The sequence below is a fragment of the Mastigoproctus giganteus genome, chromosome 8 (genome assembly GCF_048544385.1).
Source record: "Mastigoproctus giganteus isolate SK-2022 chromosome 8, ASM4854438v1, whole genome shotgun sequence".
Taxonomy (NCBI): Eukaryota; Metazoa; Arthropoda; class Arachnida; order Uropygi; family Thelyphonidae; genus Mastigoproctus; species Mastigoproctus giganteus.
In genome coordinates, this window is record NC_143582.1 from 211,403,039 (window position 1) to 211,424,690 (window position 21,652).

Genomic DNA, 21,652 nt, shown 5'->3' on the forward strand with positions numbered 1-21,652 from the left:
GTGTAGCTCTAATTGCAAGAGAATTGCCATTGATGGTTCGCCTGGAGAGTAGGCACCTGCGAGGTGATCTGATTGAGGTGTATAAGGCCTTGAATGGGTTGAAGCTGAATGCTGATGGGATTCTTCCTCTTGCTCAGATTAAGAACCTGAGGGGGCACAGATTCAAATTGAGGAAGACAGTTATAGAATAGATGTGCTGAAATTTGCCTTTAGCCAGTGGATAGTTGATTGGTGGAACAGACTTCCATCTTTTGTTGTGGAAGTTGATAGCCTAAATGAATTTAAGGCTTAGCTGGACAGGCATTTGGAATGAATGGAAAGGTGAAATGGGAGGGTTTTTTTTGGCTGATGCTGCATAAGCTTTCCTTCTTGCACCATATGACTCTACTAATGCTAATGCTTTCTCAAGTCACTGCAGTCTTGCTACTTTGAGCTTTTTGCTTTGCTCTTCTTGTTTGAGGCATGATTCTAGTCTAAATTTAATTTAAAATTACTGCATAAACCAGGAGATAAGAGTATAATAACATTGTGCTATTCCCAAATTATGCTATGCTGTCCATACCATGGTATTATTTTTCTAAATAACTGACATTCTAAATGCTTAGCTAAATACAAAAATATGCTAACCTATATAATTAGGACCTCTGAACCACTTATTTACTACTGTTTAAAACACTGCAGTTACTATTATGATATACTCACTACAAATTACTATTTGCTTACTAAACTGTTACTTAATTGCTTTAAAGATATGGGTGGAGAACAACCATAAATGATTAATTGTAAAAATGAAAACTGAACTCATTAATGACTGAGCACTATTGTATCCAAACAGAATAGCCCTTTCAACAATATAAATCAGGATCAGCTATAGACAAGTGAATTCATAAATGGCGCCTCCGTAGCCAGGTGGGAAGGAGCAGCAGTGCGTAGCACACGCTTCTTGATTAGACCGGGGTTCGAGCCCGTCACCACCAAATACGGAGGATGCGGAAAGGTCAGGGAATGACCACCGCATATTCCCGGAGCAATATGGCCTTAGTTGCTAATGCTCCTAAAAACCAAAAAAAAATAAAATAAGAATTCATAAACCAGTCCATTTGCAGGAGAGTGTTTCATGACTTCAAAGCATTTATAGTTCATAGAACAACTGTTCATCTAAAATTAAAAATAGCCATAAACATTTTGGTGTGGTATGCATAACTATTTATTGAGCAGTTAGTAATTTCATCAATATAACATTGCTGCAGTATCAGTTTTCTACTGAATTTTTATATTTTTATTTTAAAAATAATTTTATGTACATGTACATAAATATATACAATATATTTTTCCAATTTTACAAATACATTTTACCAAAAGTAATTACTTAATAAATGCTTAATAATAGTTAATACATATTCATTGCATGTTTTGCATTGTTTTTCAATATGAAAATAGGAAGGGCAATGATTATACAGAAAATTTTCTTACAGTAAATGTTTTTTTTTTTTTCTTTTAGCTATCAATGTGGACCTGATACTTACTTACTTCAACATAGAGATCCAGACTTTCCTCTTCGAATTCGACAGTATTTGCGTGTTGGAGCCAGGACTAGCCCAAGTTTAGCAGCAAATCTCAGGGATAAACATTGGGGAGACAGTACAGTAAATGTTTATTTTATTTTTCCCCCTTCTTTCTTTCTTTCTTTCTTTCTTTTTTTTTTTTTTTTTTTTTTTTTTTGTAAAACGTATTGAATTTGTGTTTATGCCTATGAAAATGTGCATACAGATATTTTTAATAATCTCTAATGACTAAATTATATTGGATTTAGATTTTATTTTTAATAGAAAATATATACCTTGCACTTGATACCTGGTTTGACTTGAAAAATTGAAGAAGAATCAAAGAAAGGCTATAAACTCTAAATCACAGGAAAGTGATTTAGAGTTTATAGTGTTTATATTAGAAAATATCCACAACTAGTCAATACAGTGAAGATATATTGGATATAACTAATGGTCACAACTGAAATATTTATTAGTTCCTCAGCCAAGATTTACACATTTAGGCAGTTTAATTTTAAAACTAATAGTTTTATATTATAGCACTCCAGTAATCGTTATTTCCAGTTTATTTTATAGCATTCCAGTAGTTGTTATTTTCAGTTCAGTTTATTATATAACATTCCAGTAGTCATTTCCAGTTTATTTCCAGTCTGAGCATCAAATATACTTAGCAAAGCTTGTATTTTATGAGAAAATGTCAGTGATTTGAAAAGTATGGAGCAAAAATTAAACAACTTCTTGTAATGAACTTTTATATTATAAAAAATGATGTTTATTAATTATCTTAAGAGAATACAAAATATTGCAAGATCTTTTTGGAAGCAAAGTATCCATAACAGGATGGTTACAATTTAAACCACACTAACACCATGGTAATTACCTTCATAAACAGCATCATGTTCTAGAACCTGTACTAATCTTTTGGTCACATGCATTATGCTCAACAGTCAGGATGTCTAGTCAAGTGAATGAAGAGAAGTAACATTATGAGAGAGCAGATAACTTCCATTTGGTCAATCAGAGAGACTCATTAACTTATCTTACCCATTGAAGGATCAATTCTCTTGTGATTATGATTTTAAACATAATTGTAAGAGAAATAACATTGATTTTAAACCTTGAGTTTAAAAAAAAAAAAAATGGGAAAAATGGAGAAGAAAATTATTTTTATTGTAAATTTTGTATTCTGTTGCTGAATAGATGCATCCAATGTATCTGTATCCCTTCTCTGTTTATTCTCTTATCTTTACATTTTTTATATATACATAGATTTAACTTTTAACTTGATCCCTTCTCCCCCATTAATAATTTCAAAATTTTTTATATTAAAAGCATGGATCTCATAGACATGCTTTACTATCTCAGATTTTTCTGGTATTTGCCCTTTCTACATGTGTTTTTGTATATAACATGTCTATGTCTAGTCTGGAAAATTATATCTCTCAATTTCCCTGAGTCCAGCCAGTGAGATTATTGCAGAATGTATTCTTGAGAAGACAAAAGCTGCACTTCAAAGGAAATGAGGTGGTTCTCCATCTTGTTGGAATATAGTTCTTTCAGACACTTCATTCACCTAATTCAAACAAAAGCAAAATAATACTGACAATATCCTGACATATCTTTCCTCAGTTACTATAACAGTTTTGAATGTCAGTCTTGAAGCCGAACTGAACCTTTTTCAAAAGCATTTTCATCAGTTCAATAAATAGGTATCCTAAAAAGGAATCAGTGGAATCATTTCTAAAGCTGTTTACTAATTTCTCATATCTACCTTAGTAGTCTCTTCAACTTACTCAGTCTCCTGTACATGTTATTGTCATAATACTTAACATCACAATTATTTGTGTGTGTGTGTGTGTGTGTGTGTGTGTGTGTGTGTGTGTGTGTGTGTGTGTGTGTGTGTGTGTGTGTGTGTGTGTGTGTGTGTGTGCGCGTGCGTGCGTGCGTTCAAAGATCTAAAAACTAAATGCATTTAACGTTGATGACAAAAATAAACCTATCTACTGAAGAGAATTTGGCTGTGTATAAACTGTTCTTGTTTATCCTAGAGATGAAAGTGAAATTATCTCAGTTTCAGTAGTAATATGATAGGAGTGATACATAAATTAATGAAGGAAGTTTTAAAGTGGTAAGCTTTTCATTTTAACATGTTTGCTACCGAAACACAAACTTTCATCAAAATTAACCATAATTTTTGTGCCTTAACACAAATATATGTCTATTCAATTGCAGTCAATAAATGAGCACTATAAAAGGAAAGGCACATGAAATGAACAACTGTTTAACAGCAGCACCATGGGCTGTTTGCATTATGGCTAGGATTTTTCTTAGCACTGTCTAGAGAGTATTAGTAATGGATATGGTGCAAGTAAGCCTAAGGCATATGCTACACCAGGCAAAAAAAAAAAAAAAAATAGTAAAATAATAATTATAAAAAAATTAAATAAAATAAATAATAAAAGAAAAGGAACTTCCTAAATTTCTATGCCACCATATGTCTCTAATTATACTCTATCTGCCCTCAGTTCTGTTTCATTCCATTTTTTTATGACAGCGAGGTGTCTACATGATGTAGTTGTTTTAATACAGTGCTGTATGTGTGCTTCCCATTAATGGTGCATTTAATCATATTAAAGGTATTATTCAGGCTCAACTAATGATGGTCCATGCTTTTCTTAGAAATTTCAGAATTTTTTTTTTTAATCTCGTCACCATTTCTGTATGGTTTTTTTTATTAATATGCATTCCTAGTAATGTGTATCTTCACCATCTGCATGTCACTCTTTGAAGTGATTGATGAAAGGGAACCTTGTCAGAAACATTAGCCATCATTGGTTTACATTGGTTCAGAATTTGCCACCATTCTAGCATATTAGATTGATACAGAATAGCGTAACGTATATCTCGAACTTCATAAAGCAAGGTATAATGTAAAACTAGATAGTCTAATATGTAGCACTGTAATAGGAATCTGTTAGCTTAGTATAGAGTTGGCAATTTATCAATTAAATTTATAAATCTTATTAATTTCGATTGTTAATTAAATTGTATTTAAACAGAAATCATGCCCCAGACTAGAGCAGCAAAGCAGTGTGCACAAAGTAGCAAAAGTGCTGTGGTTTGGGGGAAAACCGAAGGGGACAATTCTCCAACACGTCACAATCTAAAAAAATGTGCAAAATGTGACATGTTCATGGACCTCTCTAGAACAGGACATGATCTAGCCATGGAGTATGTCTTTGTGTGTGATAGGTGCAAATAATGCAAAGAAATTAGGCACCTGCTTAGCGTTCTGATGGGTGTCTATGAGAGTTTGAAGAGTCGGGTAGATGCCCTCAAAGGAATTAAAATGGGGGCACATCAAGCTCTCAGCTGCCCAAATCAATGCCAGAGCTCACTCTTGTGCACCAGACAACACAGCGGTAATCTTCAGGGCAGAATGCACTGGTCCCACAGGAGCTAGTTATCGTCAGTGACTCAATTGTCAGGGAAACGGGAAATATATTGAGCAAAAAGAATAGGTGGAATAGGACCAGGTAATGTCTGCCAGGGGATAAAGTTGATGACATTGTAGAGCAGATATCATATTTTAAGGGCACAAAAGGTGATATTGTTGTACATGTTGGCACTAATGACATTAAGTGTAGGAGATCTGTGGATTTACTTAACAAGTACAGGTCAATGTTGAAAAAAAGTTGAGTTAGGGTTAAATTTGAAAGTGTCTGCAACCTGCCCAGACATGATAGGAGGGAATATATGATGAGAGCCTTGTCAATCAATTCGGCCCTGGAGAGATTTTGCAAGGTTTATGGGGTAGAATTTTTTCAGCATGGTCTGTGCTTAACAGGAGAGATTGCTTTTACAGGGATGGGATACACTTGAACAGAAAGGGCACAAGAATATTTGCTGATTCTATTGAGGCAATGTTAAGTGGGTCAGAAAACTGCTAACATGAGGGGATTCACAGACTAATAGATTAACAACAGCTGCAGGCAAAGGCAGAATGATTCTTACACTGTTTTTATTGGAATGAGCACCAGCCCAGAAAGCAAGTTGCTAGGAATTTCAGGAACTGCTGGGGGCCATGAAACAAGTAAATACTCGGGCTCTGTTAGAGTAACTAAAAGTAAGAACAGATGCATGTATACTTGCATGTACACCAATGCTAGGAGTATAGTAAATAAATTTCATGAATTTAAAATGCTGGTCAAGACATCAAAGGCAGATATTGTTGGAATATCAGAGGGTGTCACAGATATTAGGAATGCAGAATTGGAGTTTGGGGAGTACAATGTGTACAGAAAGGATAGAGAGAATAGGAAGAGAGGAGGGGGTTATGCTTTTAGTTAAGAAACACATAAAATCTGAGGAAGTGCATCTAGTTGCCATAAATGGACAGCGCAATGTTGAGTCAGTTTGGTGTGACATAAGCACTGGGAAAACAAAAATGAGGGTAGGAGTTTGTTATAGGCCTAATCACTCTGATGGGTACAATGAACAATTATACAGAGAAATAGAGTGGGCCAGTAAATCAGAGTGTCTAATGGGGGATTTTAACTTCCCAGATATTGACTGAAACTTGTGGGTTGGTTACTCTCACACTAGCAAGGCTTTTGTGGATTTATTGGATGACTGTTTTCTACAGCAACATGTTCGAGAGACAACCAGAGGGATTAACACTCTTGATCTGATTATCACCAGTAATTATTCATGCATTAAGAATTTACAGTTAAAGAAACACTAGATGGTAGTGATCAAAGTGTACTGATGTGGGATTTACTTAAAGATGTATCTACCATCAGGGGTAAAGGGAACTGTTTTTGCTTTTGTAAAGGTTATAGTGGTCTCAGAGATTTTTTTAAATTTTATACAATGGGACCAACTGATGATGTTACCAACAGCAAATTCGAAATGGGAAGCATGCAAGGAAGTAATCTGGGAAACTACTAGGCTTTTTGTTCCAACTAAGATATACTGTTCTAGGTGTAGGCCCAAATGGATGTCAGATGAACTAATGAGACTCGTGGCAGAGAAGAAAAATGCATGGGATACATATAAATTATCAGGTGACACAGAAGCCTATGGTAGATATAAGCTAGTCTGTAAGCAAGTCACAAAGGAGTTTAGGCAAGCAAAGGCAGATTATGAGAAATCTTTGCCAAAGTATGCAAAGAAAAATAGCACAGAGTTCTTTACTTATGTAAACTCTAGAAGGAAGGGGATGAATCAGATTGATCCACTTGATATCAATAGTTTGAGTGTAGATTATCATTCTCAGATAGCTGCCAAACTAAATGAGTATTTTGCATCCACATCCACACATAAGGAGTTATTCAAGGATTAGAGGCCAGATGTTTATCAAACTCTAACAGGGAATTAATTGATTTTGCAATAATTGAAAGCAAAGTGGAGGAGAAATTGCTGAAGTTAAATATAAGAAAGGCACCTGGGGTGGAAGGGATTTATCCAGTTATATTAAAGGAGGTGGCAAAGGAAGTAAGCAAAACCTTAGCCATAATTATGAGAGCATCCTTGGACTCAGAGGAAGTCCCCACGGACTGGAGAAGTGCAAATGTATCTCCAGTTCACAAAGGATGACACGAGTAATTACAGACCTGTTAGTTTGACTTCTGTCCCAGGGAAAATATGAAGTGACTGGTTAAACAAGCATTGCAGAATCATCTAGACACGACTGCAGTAATAATTCAGACAGCATGGGTTTGTTAAGGGGAAGTCTTGTCTGACCAATTTGATTGGATACTATGATGGTCACAAGGGAACTGGATGCAAAAAAATAATTTCGATATCATATACTTGGATTTGAGGAAAACTTTTGATACTGTTGCACATGGAAGACTGCTGTACATATTGGAGTAGTATGGCATTTAATGGCAGGTTGCTACAATGGATAAAAGGATTGTTGAGTGGGAGAAGACAGAGACTGATAATCAATGGGCACAGCTCTTCGTGGACTAATGTTATTAGTGGTGTCTCCCAGGGTTCGGTGTTGGGACCATTGTTATTTTGTATATTTATCAATGATATTGATGAAGTTCTATCAAGCTTAATGTCAAAATTTGCAGATGATACAAAGGTTGGCAGGGTTGTTAATAACAGTATGCTGCTGCAACGGGATCTGGAGAAGTTGGGCAGATGGGCTGAGAAGTGCCAACTGAAGTTTAAAATTGACAAATGCAAAATACTGCATATGAGTAGCAGTAACCCCAGAACAACATACCAACTGGGTGGTGTTACACTCAGGGTAGTGGAGAATGAAAGAGACCTGGAGGTAATTGTGTAGTCAGATATGAAGTTTTCTGAGTAGTGCAGGCAGGCTGCCAGAGTAGGTCATTAGATTTTGTCAATGGTATACAGGACTTTTGCAAGCAGGGATAAGGAGGTGATTATTCCCTTGTATAAGGCAATGGTCAGGCCACGCCTTGAGTACTGCATACAGGTCTGGAAACCCCATTTTAGGAAGGATCGACAGTTGCTAGAATGAGTACAGAGAAGGGCAACAAGACTGGTGAGTGGAACAAAGGGGTGCTCTTATGAAGAAAGGCTTAAGTTCTGCAAATTGCATCTTGAGACAAGGCACCTGCAAGGCGATCTGATTGAGGTGTATAAAGCCTTGAATGGATTGAGCAGGCCCAATGCTGATAGGATTCTTACTCTTGCTCAGTTTACAAACCTGAGGGGCATAAACTGAAATTGAAGAAAAACAGTTGTCGAATAGATGTGTGGAAATTTGCCTTTAGCCATCAAGTAGTTGAGTGCTGGAACAAACTTCCATCTGTCGTTGTGGAAGTCGATAGCTTAAATAAATTCAAGGCAGAACTAGACAAGCATTAGAAATGAATTGATAGGTGAAATGGGAAGGTTTTCCTTTATTTTTGACTGATGCTGTATAAGCTTGCTTTCTTGCATCATTTACCTCTACTAACACTAATATCAGTGCTATTTCTTCTGACAGGTGACATTACTTTTATCAACTTAACATCCTTTTTTACAAGTTATTTCATGCTGATCTACTTCTTGATAATATAATTTATGTGTTTTGTTTAATTGTGTTTTCATTCTCAGTTAGTATTTATATCCCATATAATAGCTTTTAAAAAATTATATTTGATAAATAATCTGTTGTGTTCTTGATGAACCAAGCAAATGAGCTTAAAGTGCAATTCATATTATTTTTACAGTTAGTAATAAAAGAGCGAAGGAAGTTTGTGGATATAATGGATGAAGAAATTGATGATGAAAGAAAAGGTCTATCCACAAGAACCATTCCAATGCGTTTGCACCACGAAACTGGGACCATGGGATATGCTCATGAACAAATGGAACTACTTAAAAAAGAAGTTTGGAAGGATAAAGGTCCACGTGAACTAGAAATAGGTAATTATATCTCTTAGTTTATCAGAACCTTTTGCTGCCTTGTCTTGTAATTTCAATTGCTCTTCAGTTCTTTTTCTCATCTTGAGATCACATATTTCGGTTCTTTAGGATCCCTTTGGGCTAACCTGGCTACCTTTTTCACTATGAATTATCTGGATTCTTTGATGCTCATTTTAATATAATATATCTATGAAAAAGTTGTAAATTAAAGTCATTGTTTCTTTGTAATAGTGATAGAAAGAGGACAAACGCAAAACCTGTATGGCACAAAAGTTAGCTCCAAGAAAGAATCAGTACAGCTTTTCAATCCGCAGACTCTTTAAACTTAGATATATCTACCATACAAAAGTAGCAGTCAATGGGTTCTGGACTTTCTCCATATTCGAGGTATAGTAAAAGTTACAACTACCATGATACCATCCCTTTAATGTTGACTGCAGCTACTGCAGCATACATGTGGTGTCCACATCTTCTCTTGATTGCCTATATGCATTCCAAAATAGGCTTAATGTGAACTGCAGAAGTTGATGCCACCAACAATGTTATGCTTCACCTGCTTCTGACCTGTATGATGTCTGCAAATATAGCAGAAGTATGGAAATAACTTACACCTTTGTTTGGTAGCCATAGCAAACTGCAAAAAAAAAAAACTTGTTATATATAGTCCTATACAGGAATTTCTTGAAATCAGCTAATATCATGTGCTTTTAAATTCAGATTAAATTAGGGTTTTGAAATTACCCAATATATTTACATTAGGTTTTTGTAATTACTTGATGTTATATTAGTGTTGAAATATCATATTGCTGCAAAGAAGCAAACTTATGTCATTAAACTGTACCTGTCCATTTCTTCCTTGAATTTTGCCAAACTCTCCACCTCAGCCATTCTTGCAGGGCAGGCAACTTATTCCAACAATCCATTAGACACTGCCTAAAAGTAAACTTCCTAAGGTAGGGGTCAGCAACCTGTGGCTTGCGAGCCGCATCTGCCTCTTTCAGCATATAACTGCGGCTCTTTAACCTTTAGCCCACATGAAGCACAATTTGAAATGGAGTTAGAGGACTTAAAAATCAAGGACATATGGAGTGCAAGACTAAAATGCCATAAAACTTAAATTGAAGATTTGGAGAGGCAAAAGGCTGCCCTTGTAATTCTACACAAATGGACCATGATGGATGAGTTGAAAAAGCAAGACCAAATTGTGTTCGATGCATGGAGTAGCTTACCAGACACATATATAAATTTGAAAATACTTGTGTTTGGACTTCTCTCAGTTTTTGGTTTGACGGATTTTTGCCGACAAATATTTTCGAACATGAACCATATTAAAAATAAATCAAGAAACTATCTGAACAATGTGAGTCTCTCAGCATGTTTAAAGATGAAAATATGGCATACTCGCCTGATGTTGAGAGACTCGCTCAAGAAGTTCAACAGCAAACGTCACATTAATTCATACCTAATTGGATGTTTGTTATGTTTTTTCAGTATTAATAAATAATATTTCAAAATATATATTTTTTTAATAAAACACCTTCCCACTCTATTCCATTTCTTAAAAAACTCCACCCATCCCCCCTCCTCGAGCTGAGGTGCAACTCTTCAGATTCTCTCTCTTTTTTTTTAATTTGATCAAAAATGGATTTTTGCTCAAAAAAGGTTGCCGACCACTGCCCTAAGGCTAGTATACTCTTTTCCCGAAGATCTTATAGTTGTGTCTGTGGTTCTTGTCTCGCTCACCAGCTATACATTTCAATCAAATCTCCCCCTCCTATTGTGTCTAGTTCTAAGCCCCAAAAAGCCCATCTTCTAAACAGTTCCTCATAGCACTGCTCATCAATCTAATTGTCTTTTGCATCTTCTCTAGAAGCTTTATGTTCTTTAGATGTGGCTCCAGACCTGGATACAGTAGTGTGGTTCACATCATCATCTTATTGAGAGTGATAACAGCCTCCTTTCTATTTACAAAATTCTAATAACTCATAGATTAGAACACCATGTGCCCTTCTTACCATCTGCTTACACTGCATGTTGAACCGCATGTTGTTCTGTATTGTAATCCCAAAGTCATTCCATCTTAGACATACTTTAATATCTCTCCCCCAATCTATAAGCTGCTCCTGGGTTTCTATTCCCCAAGCTATGTAGGATTTCTATACTATCCTCCCAGCCTGAGTTATCAGCAAATTTTGACAGCTTCCTCTGTATTCTCTCATCACTATCATTTAGGAAGATAGCATTAGCATTAGTAGTGGCAAATGATGCAAGAAAGCAAGTTTATACAGCATCAGCCAAAAAACATGACACCTCCCATTTCATCTATCCATTCCCTTCAATGACCAAAGAAGAAGAAGAAGAAGAATTCCCTTCAATAGTTTGTGTAGTTTTTTTCTTGAATTTATTTAAGCAATCAACAACCCACTGGCTAAAGGCAAACTTCGCACATCTATTCTACAACCATCCTTCCTCTGTTTGAATTTGTGCCCCCTCATCTGTATAGTCTAAACAAGAGGGAAAATCCCATCAGCATTGAGCTTGCTCAATCCATTTAAAGCCTTAAACACCTCAATCAGATCGTCTTGAAGGTACCTAGTCTCCAGACATGGCAATTTGCAGAACTGAAGCCTTTCTCAGTAAGAGCACCCCTTTGTTCCCCTCACCAATCTTACCCTTCTCTGTACTTGTTCCAGCAGCTCTACATACTTCCTAAAATGCGGCCTCCAGACCTGTATGCAGTACTCAAGAAAAGAGAGGTCCAAGCACTGATCCCTGAGGAATTCCACTTACTACTTCAGTCCACTCTGAAGAATTGCCATTTATGCCCATCATCTGTCTGCTGTTCTTCCTAACCAAACCCTAATCCATTGATGGATCTTCTCTGTTATCCCAGCCTACTCCAGTTTATATAATTACCTTTCATGGGAAAACCATATAAAAAGCCTTACCAAAATCCAGATATATAATGTCAAAAGTGTGTCTTTTGCTTCCAACTGCTTTATAACTTCATCATAGTAATTAACAGTATTTGTTGGCAAGTTCTCCCCTTCACAAAACTGTGCCGAGACCCGTTTAAGATGCTATTCATGTTGAGCTGTTCCTGTATTTTGCATCTTTAACCGAGACTGCACAATCTTACCAATCTTGGATTATATTATTTAGTTATAGCTTCAGGTTAGTTGAGTTTTACTCAAAAACAAGAATTTTTTGAATATTTGGAAGTGTGAGGTAGTAGTAGTAGTAGTAGTGGCATGTGATACAAGAAAGCAAATGTATGAGTTTATGCAGCATCAGCCAAAAAAAAAAAAAAAAAAAAAAAAAAAACACACCATTCCCTCCAAATGCCTGTCCAGTTCCTCCTTAAATTTATTCAACCTATCAACTTCCACAACGACAGATGGAAGTTTGTTCCAGCAATTAACCACCCGCTGGCTAAAGGAAAATTTCCGCACGTCTAATCTACATCTGTCTTTTCTTAATTTGAATTTATGCCCCCTTAGGTTCGTAATCTGAACAAGTGGAAGGATCCCATCAGAATTCAGTGTGCTGAACCCATTCAAGGCCTTATACACCTCAATCAGATCACCGCACAGGTGCCTAGTCTCCGGCCACTGCAATTTGCAGAACTTAAGCCTCTCTTGATAAGAGGCTCCCTTCATTCCCCTCACCAGTCTTGTTGCCCTTCTCTGTACACGCTCAAGTAAATCTACATCCTTCCTAAAATGAGGCCTCCAGACCTGTACGCAGTGCTCAAGGCGTGGCCTGACCATTGCCTTATACAGAGGGATAATCACCTCCTTTTCCCTGCTAGCAAAATTCCTATATATCATTGACAAAACCCCATGACCTGCCCTGGCAGCCTGTCTGCATTGCTCAGAAAACTTCATATCTGCCTGCACAATTACTCCCAGGTCTTTTTCATTTTCTACCACCTTAAGTGTAGTACCACACAGTTGGTACGTTTCTCTGGGGTTACTTCTACCCATATGCAGTACTTTGCATTTGTCAAGGTTAAACTTCAGTTGCCACTTCTTAGCCCATCTGCCCAAATTATCTAGATCCTGTTGCAGTAGCACACTGCCATTACTGTCATTAACAACCCTGCCAACCTTTGTATCATCTGCAAACTTCGGCACTAAGCCTGATATACCTTCATCAATATCATTGATAAATATACAAAACAACAGTGGACCCAACACCGAACCCTGTGGGACTCCACTAATAACATTAGTCCACGAAGAGCAGCATCAATTGATTACCACCCTCTGTCTTCTCCCACTTAACCATCCTTTTATCCATTGTAGCAACTTACCCTTAATACCATTCTGCTCCAATTTGTACAATAGTCTTCCATGCGCAACAGTGTCAAAAGCTTTCCTGAAATCCAAATATATGATATCAAAATTATTTTTTGCATCCAGTTCCTTTGTAACCACATCATAATATCCTATCAAATTTGTCAGACAAGACTTTCCCTTAACAAACCCATGCTGTGTCTGAATTATTGCTGCAGTCTTGTCTAGATGATCCTGCAATGCATCTTTAACCAGCGACTCCATTATTTTACCCGGAACAGAAGTTAAACTAACTTGTCTGTAATTACCCGTGTCACCCTTCGATCCCCCTTTGTGAATTGGGGATACATTTGCACATCTCCAGTCCGTGGGAACCTCACCTGAGTCCAAGGATGCTCTCATAATTATGGCTAAGGGTTTGCTTAGTTGCTTTGCCGCCTCCTTTAATATAACTGGATAGATCCCACCCACCCCAGGTGCTTTTTGTACGTTTAACTTCAACAGTTTCTCTTCCACTTTGCTCTCAGTTATTACAAAATCATTAAGCACCCTGCTACAATTTGATAACCTTCTGCCATTTTCAAACCTTAATAATTTCTCACATGTGAATGTAGATGCAAAATACTCATTCAGTTTGTTTGCTATCTGAGCAGGATCATCAACAGTCGAACCATCGATGTCAAGTGGACCAATCAGGTTCATCCCCTTCCTTTTAGAGTTTATATAAGTAAAGAAATCCTTGCTGTTTTTCTTAGCATCTTTTGCCAAAGATTTCTCGTAATCTGCCTTCGCCTGCCTAACCTCCTTTGTAACTTGGTTACAGATCAACTTGTAGCTATCATAGGCTTCTGTGTCACGTGTTAATTTGTATGCATCCCATGCATTTTTCTTCTCTGTTATGAGTCTCATTAGTTCATTTGACAACCATTTAGGCCTAAACCTTGAACAATATTTCTTAATAGGTATGAAACTTTTAGTAGCATCCACGATTAATTCCTTGAATGCTTCCCACTTAGAATTTACTGTTGGTAACATCATCAGTTGATCCCACTGTACAGAATTTAAAAACTGTCGGAGACCACTGTACTCGCCTTTACGGAAGCAAAAACCCTTTCCTTTACCCCTGATGGTAATTAAATCTTTAAGTAAATCCCACATCAGTACACTGTGATCACTGCCACCTAGTGGTTCTTTTATCTGCAAATTCCTAATACATGAATGATCACTGCTGATAACCAGAACAAGAGTATTACTTTCTCTGGTTGCCTCTCGAACATTCTGCTGCAGAAAACAATCATCCAATAAATCCACAAATGTCTGACTAGTGTGTGAGTGCCCAACCCACAAGTTCCAGTCAATATGTGAGAAGTTGAAATCCCCCATTATAAGACATTCCGATTTACTAGCCCACTCTATTTCTCTGTACAATTGTTCATTGTACTCATTCGAGTCATTAGGCCTATAACACACTCCTACTCTTATTTTTTGCTTTCGCAGTGCTTATGTCACACCAAACTGACTCAACAGTGCACTGTTCATTTATATCAACTGGATGCACTTCTTTTGATTTTATGTTTTTCTTAATTAACAGCATAACACCTCCTCCCTTCCTATCCTGTCTATCCTTTCTGTACACATTGTACTCCCCAAATTCCAGTTCAGCATTCCTTATATCAGTGTGACACCATGTCTCTGATATCCCAACAATATCCGCCTTTGATGTCTTGACCAACACTTCAAATTCATCAAATTTATTTACTATACTTCTAGCATTGGTATACATGCAAGCATACATGCTCCTACTCCTATTCTTTGTTACCCTAACACATCCCATATACCCACCCGTTCCACGATGACCTCCACCCGTCCCTGAAACCCCCAACACCCCATGCTCCAGGTCGCTACTTATTCTAATAGAAGTTGTGCAAGAATCACCTTCACCTCTGCCTACGGCTACTGTTAAACTATTAGTCCTTGTATCTCCCCAAGCTATCAGTTTTCCGACCCACCCAACACTGCCTCGATAGCATCAGCAAATATTCTTGCACCCTTTCTTTTAAGTGTATCCCATCCCTGTAGAAGCAGTCTCTCCTGTTAACAAGTACAGTCCAGGCTGAAAAAAATTCTATCCCTTGAGCCTTGCACAATCTTTCCAGGGCCGAATTGATCGACAAGGCTCTCGTCATATACTCCCTCCTATCGTGCCTGGGCAGAATTGCAGACACTTTCAAATTCAACCCTAATTCTCGGCTTTTTTTCATCAGTGACCTGTACTTGTTAAGTAATTCTGCTGGTCTCCTACTCTTGATATCTTTAGTGCCAACGTGTACAACTATATCACCATTTGTGCCCTTAAAAGATGATATCTGCTCTACAACGTCCTCAACCTTTGCCCCTGGCAGACATACCCTGGTCCTGTTCCACCTATCCTTTTTACAAAGGATGTTACCCGTTTCCCTGACAATAGAGTCACCAACAACTACTAGTTCCTGAGGGACCAGCGCATTCTGCCTTGGGGGTTGCTGCTGTGTTGCGTGATGACCAAGTGCAAGCTCTGGCATTGATGTGGGTAGCTGAGAGCCTGATGGGCCCCTCAATTTAGATCTTTCGAGGGCATCCACCCTGTCCTTCGAACTCTCATATAGGCCCATAACAACGCTGAGTTGTCGCCTGATTTCCTTACACTCCGTACATCGGGCACACACAAAGACATCCCACATGGCAATATCATGTTCTGTTCCAGATAGTTCAGCAAACATTTCACAAGTTGCACATTTTTTAGGCTGTGATGCGTTGGAGAATCGCCCCCCCTCAGTTCTCCCCCGAGTCACAGCACTCCTGCCACTTTGTGCCCGTTGCTTTGCTGCTCTAGTTTGGGGCATGATACTTTAAATTAATAAAATCAATAAATTAAATTAATTAAATGTCAATACTACGCTATCTAATAGAAACAGTGAAGCGTATTACTGTTTCTATAATTATACGTTAGATCTACCTAGCTACCTCAATTAAAAATTTGAATTCCCTATTACTATATACAAAAACAATGCCTGCAATAACTTGATATAACCTGATGTATAGTCAAAAGATTACATGAGATTATGAAATACTTTCTAAAAAAGTGGTGTTTTTCTAAAGAAAACAGTTAAGATTTTTTTAACTTAATTTTTTTTGCTTTGCTGTCTCTGTTCCTTGATGCTTTACTGATGCTTAAACAAACATCAATGAAACTGCAAATTTCATCATTAACATTATGATTCAGATATGAAGTGGAGAATCTCTAAGTATCAAGAAACTGCTGCTTCGGGAAACAAAAATAATTTGCCTTCCATTCCCTTTTTCTTCACATTTGTCCAATTATTTTATAAAATAAATATTCCTCAAGGATTTTTTTTTTAGTTTCTCTGAAAAGAAATTATATTTTTTTCCTAAGGCTGCCACCACTCTAACCTTAAAAATTAGGACATTTGGGCAGAAAAATCCAGACTTTTGAGGATGCCTTTCCCTATTGTACTAAAACACACCTTACATTCTCTTACAGTCTTTTCAAAAATGCCTATGCCTTTAATGACAGTTTATTATGATAATAAGGTAATAGCACAGTCACTGGCAATGTAATAACATGTTAAATATTTTAATTGAATATCTCAAATCCCTTATATTAACAGAATTCACACTTATCATTCTTATGCAGATTGCTTAACTTGTAAAAAATGATACACAAAAAATTTACTTATGGTATAAATTAAAAAAATACTTTTATTTTTCTCATCATAATTTATTTGCTGTTCTCTACATTTCTTTTATATTTTTCCACTGATGCAATTTTTCTCTGTAAATCTGTGTTTTTGGATAAATATGAATGGAAATCTTTATACAGCATGTCACTGAAATTGAATTTTATAAGCATTAGTCCCTTAATAGAATCCACAGTAAATGAGTTTCTATCCTTAGACCACTGCATCTCCATCATTGAAAGCAGTCTTTCAATAAATGCATTATGTGGTGCTATAGAAAAGAAAAATTGAGCAATTATTAACAGCTCTGAGAAAAACTTTTCATTCTTACAGTGGCTAAAATAATTAGCCCATCTTACATTACAAGGAACAGAAACATCAGTATCCTTAATTTCCACTACAAATTTTTTGAAATTACAAAACTGATCAAAGCACTTCACATCATCCGCACACACTCCTTTTGTATAAAGGTACCTAATTGTTGAAACCACACTATCTCATTCAAGTGGCTCTCTTAAAGACATCTACCTGAATGAAGAAGCTTCTTTCAGTGGTTTCAACCATATGTCCAAGTATTCAGTGCATGATGAATATAAGTTCTGGATATTTCTTCTGTAAACTCCACATTTCTCTGTACATCCCTCTTCTTGCCTCTTCTCCAACATTTCCTTCACTTTGAGGGAAGTGAACTTACATTTACTTCTTTTTGACAGAATATCCCTTATGGAAGCAAGAGCTTCAATAACTTCTATCACATAATTGTCATTCCTTTCAATGCTCATTATATGTGAATTGAAGACTGACATTACAGTTTGGCAATGAACAAGATACGCTTCACTAAACTTTAAAACTTTTCTTTGAAAAGTTTTAAAATCTTGGGGGATTTTCTTGAGACAAAAAGAAAGACCTTAGGACTGGATAAATACTTATAATCCTTTCAATTGCAGGTAACAGAGAAAGCCAGCTTGTTCTGCTATGATACAGAAATTTTTTTATAGATAACCTCTGTAAATTTGCAGAATTTTTTTTTTGATTTTCAACATGTACAATGAAACTGTACACTGAAATAATTAAAAATTTTAAGAACAGTGGAGTCAATATCTACATCAATTGCAACTGCTCCATGCTGGATACAGTTATGCAGAATGTGGGCAGGGCAGCCCACTCCTATTAGCGATCGACCAAATAAGCTTTGTAAATTTGAAAATACATTATTCCCATTATATCTCCGCACTCCTCCAAACATGGTGTTACAGTTATCTCCACCAAACGCAATACATTTCTTATCCAGGCCACTTTTACACAAGGTCTCATAAACACAGCCAGAAATAGTAGCTCTGGTCTCATCTGGCTTGCTATTTAATTCTATTAGCTTAACCTTTGAGCCACCATTTTTCCAGTCAGAATAATGCACAAGAATGGAGAAAATTTTCAGAAATCCATGATTAGTGGCATCAGTGGAAACTCCAAAAAACTGTACATTCTGCAGGGACTTAACAACATCTTCAACTGAATGGACTGCTAAGACAGAGTTGATTATGGCTTCAGTCTTTGTTTTTGCACATGATAACCTCCTAGCAATGTCTGAATCAGAACATATTGACTTTAACAATTCTGCTGTTAAAAGACATTGATTTATAACTGTGGTGATGTGCCACTGTATGAAAGGCAAGGGTTTCTTCAGCAACAGAAACTCTTGCATCAAGCCTTTTAGAGGCATTTACTAAAAAGTCCATTACCTTGCTGCAAGGTTTTTCAAATCTACTGTTCTTATGTTTCTCTAAATTCATGTGGATGTCTAAATCATCTGAACCCTTGTTAGCAACTGAGATGTAGCTTTCTGGACTGCAAACGATGCATTCTGCCTCCTCATCTACTCTTCCCTTTCGAAAACCTGGATATTTCATCCTCAAGTCGTCTGTAAACTTGCACTTCCTTTTCGGCATAATGGGTATTCCTGAATTTATGTAAATTAAAGAATTATTTTAATTTAAATAGTAGGAATAAAAAATTATTTGAAGAAATGACTGATTACTTCATCAACTGATAATTAAGAAATACTGCATACAAAAACTATGCTTACTCATAAATAAATATGATGAATTGAAGCTGGACATATCAAATTATTGTTTATATGAACTGCTGAAAGAAGAATAGAAAATGTGAGATCTCTTAAAAAACATGGAATCGTAATTTTAATTTAGAATAAATTCACTTAATTGGAATGAATTTCAAGTAAAATAAATAACAAGAGAAAATTTATTTTGAATTGTCTACTCACCAAGAATGTAAAAGAGAATAAAAAAAAAATGGAGTGAAAAAGTCAAACTGCATGAACAAAATGTCAGTAACTCCGAATTTTTTAAAAGTTTCTCCCTGAACATTCTGGAGGGGATGGAGAAAAATTACCAAAATAATAGTTATAAGATTAAATAATTGAATGTGAGAAAAAATTAATTTTCTTATTATTATTTTTTTCTGAGAGGTTCTGCTTAAGATCTGCAGAGAGAGAGAATAAAAGCACATTTCAGATTATGTCAACTCTTCTTTGACATCCAAAATATATGTAATCTTTAATAATGCTGCATATAAGCCATTTCAGTTTTGTTATGTTTTTTATTCTCTTACCACACTTTTCCTTGTTAGATCACAGTAAGAAAGACTTCTAAAGCCCATTCTTAATGGTTCCAAAAGCAACTTTCTGAGGAATGCATTCAGTTATAAAATTTATGTTTATACTTTTAATTTAAAGTTAAAAAAATTATTAGCTTTTCATATTCTAAATCACTGCTTTGGTAACTTTTTTTATCTCTTGATGCTTATCATCCCTTCCTAAATTCTATCTACCACAAGCCTCTCAGTTCTTGTGGTAGATGTTCTTAATTAAAGGTGGCAAATAATTTTAAGCATATATCCATTAGACAGTAATTGAAAGGCTAGAGTTTTTAATTTTTGAATCTTTAAGCTAATGCTTTTACAATGATTTAATGCAAGGGTTCTTAACCTGGTGCTTGCGAGCGTCATTGTGCTCTTCAAAAAAAAAAATTTTTGCTCCTGACTTATCCTAAAATAGGTGTTTACGAGCACCTTTTTGCTTAAGCTAAAAAATTTACATATAAATCTTTGTATTTAAAAATTTGCTTTTTATTTCTCAACTTTCTGCAATATTCTACAAAAATCCATGGCAATCTTCACTAGAAAATCCTTTCTTTTGTTAGTGATTGGAGGAATATTATATATTTTGTGACTAAAACATCTCAAAAACGGTCAAGGTTTGACACTTTTACAGTATTCTTAAAATTTTTTCTTATTAATTATTGTTAATTTGACATTTATTTAGTAAGAAAAATTTTTACAAAATACTTTGTTGAGAGTACGATCACTGTTGCTGCAGTGTCGCGACAGACCAAAGATAGTATCTCATGCAATTCTCAGTTTTTGTTTTAACAGGTTAATACAGGTTTCAACAGGTTTCTGCTGGGTTTTGCTCAGTTGCAATGCTGCAGTAGGTACTGTATATGTGCTGGCTTTAAAGGTGATGAAAGTGTTATAGTAAGAAATCTTTCGATTTTGTGTGCAAATGCTTAAATGTATTTTCTTTTAACAGATTTAACTAAAGTTACTAAACCTTTCAAAATTTTTAAATTTAAGTTTTTAAAAATAATCTGAAATGAACATGATGAGAAAAAAATGATGCATTAACACTACCTTCGCAGTCATCTGATTTAGACCTACACATTTCAAATGCAAAGAAACAAAAAATTAAAAAGTATTCATTTCAGTCCTCTTGGTAAGAGATAATAGTAATGGAACTGGTATAATTTGCTTATTATGTCAGGTGTGTTTGGCTGGCTCTCAGAAGTCGAATTGCGAAAGACATTAGCAAACATGCTATAAGAATTTTCATGAAGCTTTACCCAAATTTAGTGATGTTAGAAAACTTCGAGGAACAAAAAAGAAATTTAAAAGACAGAAAAATATTTTAAACTTAGGTTAAGCTAATAGTAGTAAAATGTTAGCAAATGAAGTTTCATTTATTTTTCAAATATAATTGCAAAGAATTCATTGCCTTAACACTAGTGGTGAAATAATAAAAAATTGTATAGTGTTATTATTAGAAGTGCTTGCTAGCATCTTACTAGAAAAACAGAAACCTACCTTGATTAGCTCTGCCAAAAATATTCCTTTGAGCAGTGATACAGTTTCAACTTGAGTTCATAAAATGGCAGATGTAATATTCAATGAATTATCAGGTAGAATCAAAAGTTGTGTATTTTTTTCACTGGCACTTGATGAGTTGATTGATGTTTCGGGCATATCACAACTCACATGCTTTGTTAATTTGATTCAACATGATGGCAACTGTGAAGAAGATTTTTTGGCTATTTTGCCGCTTACTGGCCATACACTGGAAAAGATTCATATGACACACTTATGAAATTCCTCACAGTGCACAAAATTGATCTGAGTAAACTTGTATCAATTGTTACTGATGGCATGCCTTCCATGATAGGTAAAAACAAAGGCCTTATTGCTTATCTTAATAGAGATGAAAGGATATCTAATTTTGTGCATTATCACTGTTTGATTCATATTGAAGCATTGTGTTCACGAATGAAAGATCAAAAAGAAATTATAGGATGTCTTGAAGTCATTGTTAAAGTTATTAATCATGTTA

The 21,652-nt window shown here is 35.8% G+C and overlaps 1 protein-coding gene across 3 annotated transcripts in view; it reads left to right on the forward strand.

The window, feature by feature from the left end:
* LOC150082242 (protein Obscurin-like) overlaps positions 1-21,652 on the forward strand; it is an 865,351-nt gene that overhangs the window by 752,019 nt on the left and 91,680 nt on the right. For all 3 annotated transcript variants that reach the window (XM_090379203.1, XM_090379204.1, XM_090379205.1), the window contains 2 exons: positions 1,502-1,646; positions 8,747-8,942. In XM_090379203.1, the coding sequence (XP_090235329.1) occupies positions 1,502-1,646; positions 8,747-8,942 (341 nt within the window). The remainder of the gene's footprint in view (positions 1-1,501; positions 1,647-8,746; positions 8,943-21,652) is intronic.